Source organism: Brassica napus, chromosome C4, assembly GCF_020379485.1.
Source record: "Brassica napus cultivar Da-Ae chromosome C4, Da-Ae, whole genome shotgun sequence".
Classification (NCBI taxonomy): domain Eukaryota; kingdom Viridiplantae; phylum Streptophyta; class Magnoliopsida; order Brassicales; family Brassicaceae; genus Brassica; species Brassica napus.
In genome coordinates, this window is record NC_063447.1 from 60,192,599 (window position 1) to 60,195,695 (window position 3,097).

The 3,097-nt window shown below is 34.7% G+C and overlaps 1 protein-coding gene across 1 annotated transcript; it reads right to left on the bottom strand.

The window, feature by feature from the left end:
* Window positions 1-657: 657 nt before the first annotated feature.
* LOC125586233 lies at window positions 658-2,858 on the bottom strand. Its single transcript, XM_048756090.1, has 3 exons — window positions 2,592-2,858; window positions 2,316-2,543; window positions 658-777 (listed from the first exon to the last, which is right to left on the bottom strand). Exons 1-3 carry the CDS (start codon window positions 2,856-2,858, stop codon window positions 658-660), a joined length of 615 nt encoding a protein of 204 aa, XP_048612047.1.
* Window positions 2,859-3,097: the final 239 nt, after the last annotated feature.

Consider the following 3,097-nt stretch of genomic DNA (forward strand, 5'->3'; position numbering starts at 1 on the left):
CAGAATTGCATATTTACTAAATTAAACGAAAGTACAGTTTGTATTTCTGCATGACAATTAATGGGTTTTTACATCACCATGACGGCTGTTTGACAGCACTGATGAGATATTCATCTGTTGTTTCAGAATGCCGTTAAAAGACATTTACAAATGTAGTTATTTCTTACAAAACTAGAATACCTTTCTGATCAAAGGCTTGAGGTCTAAGAGCCAAGCGAAGTTTTTTCATTAATATCCCCGAAAAATCCTTTACGTATCAGGTAACTCTTGACCCATAGAGTGGTTTGCGACAATATGCGCCATATGAGCTTAAGACAGCAGACTCGGTTTGTTTCGGTGAGGACCGTAGTCCTAAGCCCCCTTCCGCTTTTGGTCTGCAAACATTCTCCCAAGAGATCTTGGCTTGCTTTGTGCTCATTGCTGGTCCAGACCAGAGGCCAGAGGAACAGAGTTGCTACACACATACATATACATAAAATATTTTCTATAATATTAAAAATGTAAAACAATAACTTTCTAAATATAATTTTCATATTTATTATAATATTATAATTTTTGATATTTTTTATAATTATATAAAATATAAATATTGTTAATTTATTATTTAACTGCTGTTGTATTTGGTAGTTAACCAGTCATAAGTATCCCGCAAACGCATTAATTTCTAACCACCGAACCAGTCGTAAAATCTCTTAAAATCGCTGGGAACTGCAACCACCCGCATCCACAAACTCCCGTAACCGCAACCACAACTGCTGCGTTTGAACCAGTCAGACCCTAAGTATTTAACATAAAAACTCAAAAACTAACTTTATTTAATGAAGTAAACCCTAACATGTCATAATTACCAATACTATCGGTAAATCTTTAGTTTAGGAGTTTTTACATTAAGTAAACATAGTTGAGAGGCTTTACCATTAGAAATCCAAAATCAAAATTTTATAATATTATCTAAAAATTAGTAACTTAAATTTTCAAAATTAGCATTTTATTTTTTTGTAAATATATGAGTTTGATGTGTTTTTCACATCAACATTATATATGTATAAATTAAAAATGTAAAAACTGAGAAAATATAACAAAAATTATATAAAGAATTTAGACGCAGTAAGACTTTATTCCCTAACTTCCGGATCAGACATATTCCAAGAACACAAAAATACTATATGGACAAGCTTGCAAATGGTGCGAGTAGCTCTCCCATGTATGGTTCATCCAATATATTATATCTTGGAGTTTAATTAATAAGTCGTCATTAACATTGATGTATTGGGACTCGAAGCAACTCCACGATACTAAACCTACCACGCGAATATAAACCACGTTTTAAACTTTATTTGAATATCTAAAAAAAGATCCATCTATTGTCTAAACTTCTCTTTGAAGTTTGGTATGAATCATTCTATAAATCAGGATATTCGAGGTTAGTAAAACATTGACTAGATAATATGAAGAATAAACAGCAAGAGATAAATATGTGTACTGTAATGTCATGATTATTTTGTCACCTGATTGAATTGAGACTAGGTATCAACTGTTTACCTGGAAAAGAAAAAAAGATTAGCAAAACTAATGTAATAAACAGTCTATTAATCAAGATGTTAAACAAGAAAAGGAAATAAATTAATAGTTTTTAGCAAAAACATAAAAAATAAATGTATAACTAGTACTCTTAGCATACAGATCAAGTGAAGTTAACGACATAACAATAACATGAATCACTTGTGAAGTAACGGCGTCTATAAAGGGCGTGGTCTTCATAAAATTTCAATCTTGAGCTGATATAATAACTAATGTTTCATAATGGTGGTTCATAAGTCGGACGTGTAAATTTTCAAGCAGTCAGAATCATTTTTCCTAATACGTAGGAAAATAAACCAATGATCGTTTTTCAAGTGGAACTATTCAGAAAATAAACCAATGATCGTTTTTTTCCAATGGTATGTATTTTTAACAAATTGAGTCAAGTTGATCAGTTTGAGATATGTCACTTATGAATTAAAATCAAATCGAGAGTTAGACTCAAGATGTCGTTGATAGGTCATGTTTTTCCTAATACGTAAGAAAATAAACCATTAATGATCATTTCTGTTAACTTTGAAAACCACTTGAGCCAATGATTTGACCTCCTTGCTGGCAAACCTCTACGAGCTCCCATGTGTTGTTTTTATTGATGGAGTCAATCTCATCTTCACATGCATTCGTCCATCTCTTATTTCCCTTTGCTTCATGGAAATTTCTTGGCTCTTCGTTGATCGAGAGAAGTAACAACTCACATTCCACTTCAGCAAATAATATATAGTCATCAAGATAACCTGGTTTGTTTCTCTGTCGAGTTGAGTGTCTTGATTCTTGAGTTGTTGCTTCTTCATTGACTTCTTCGACATGTGTAGTCGCTGGTTCTTCTTCTTGATGATCTGACTCTGCGTCAGAGGTTCTTCTCTGATGGTTACCATCTGTAAACGGACCATACCTTCATCAAGTGTAGTTCCCCAAGTCATACTGAACATACCAGAGTTTGTGTTGGCTTCTTTATCAACTCCCTTCCAATTCCAACAAGTTCTTTCATCAAAAATAACATCTCGACTTACCATAATTGCCTTCGTTGTAGGATTATAGAGCCGATATGCTTTTGAGCCAGGCTCAATTCCTAGATGAACAAGAACCTGTGATCGATCGTCTAGTTTCTTCAGACGATGAGAGTCAATCTTTGCGTGTGCAACACACCCAAAAACTCTAATGTGAGCTGTACTTGGCTTTCTTCCTCTCAAGCTTTCGTATGGAGTACTATCTTTAAGTGCTCGCGTGGGGACTCTGTTAATAACATAAGTAGCATGTCGAACCGCTTCTCCCCACATGTAGTTTGGAACCTTGTTGCTTTAACATGCTTCGAGTCATCTTCATGAGGGTGCGGTTTCTCCTTCTACTACGCCATTCTGTTGAGGAGTGTACGGTGCCGTTAGATGACGTTTGATCCCACTTCTGTTACAAAACTCCTGAAACTCTCTTGATGTGAACTCCCCTCCCCTGTCTGTACGGAGCGTTCCTACTGTTTTGTTTACTTCTTTCTCAACGAGGCTTTTGAAATCTTTGAACT

Coding starts and splice junctions, on each gene's coding strand:
- LOC125586233 (XM_048756090.1), bottom strand. CDS start 2,858: ATGTGGGGAGAAGCGGTTCGACATGCTACTTATGTTATTAACAGAGTC. Junction 2,544..2,591: donor CTACAACGAAGGCAATTATG/GTAAGTCGAGAT, acceptor TGGAATTGGAAG/GGAGTTGATAAAGAAGCCAA. Junction 778..2,315: donor TCGACAGAGAAACAAACCAG/GTTATCTTGATG, acceptor TTAAATACTTAG/GGTCTGACTGGTTCAAACGC.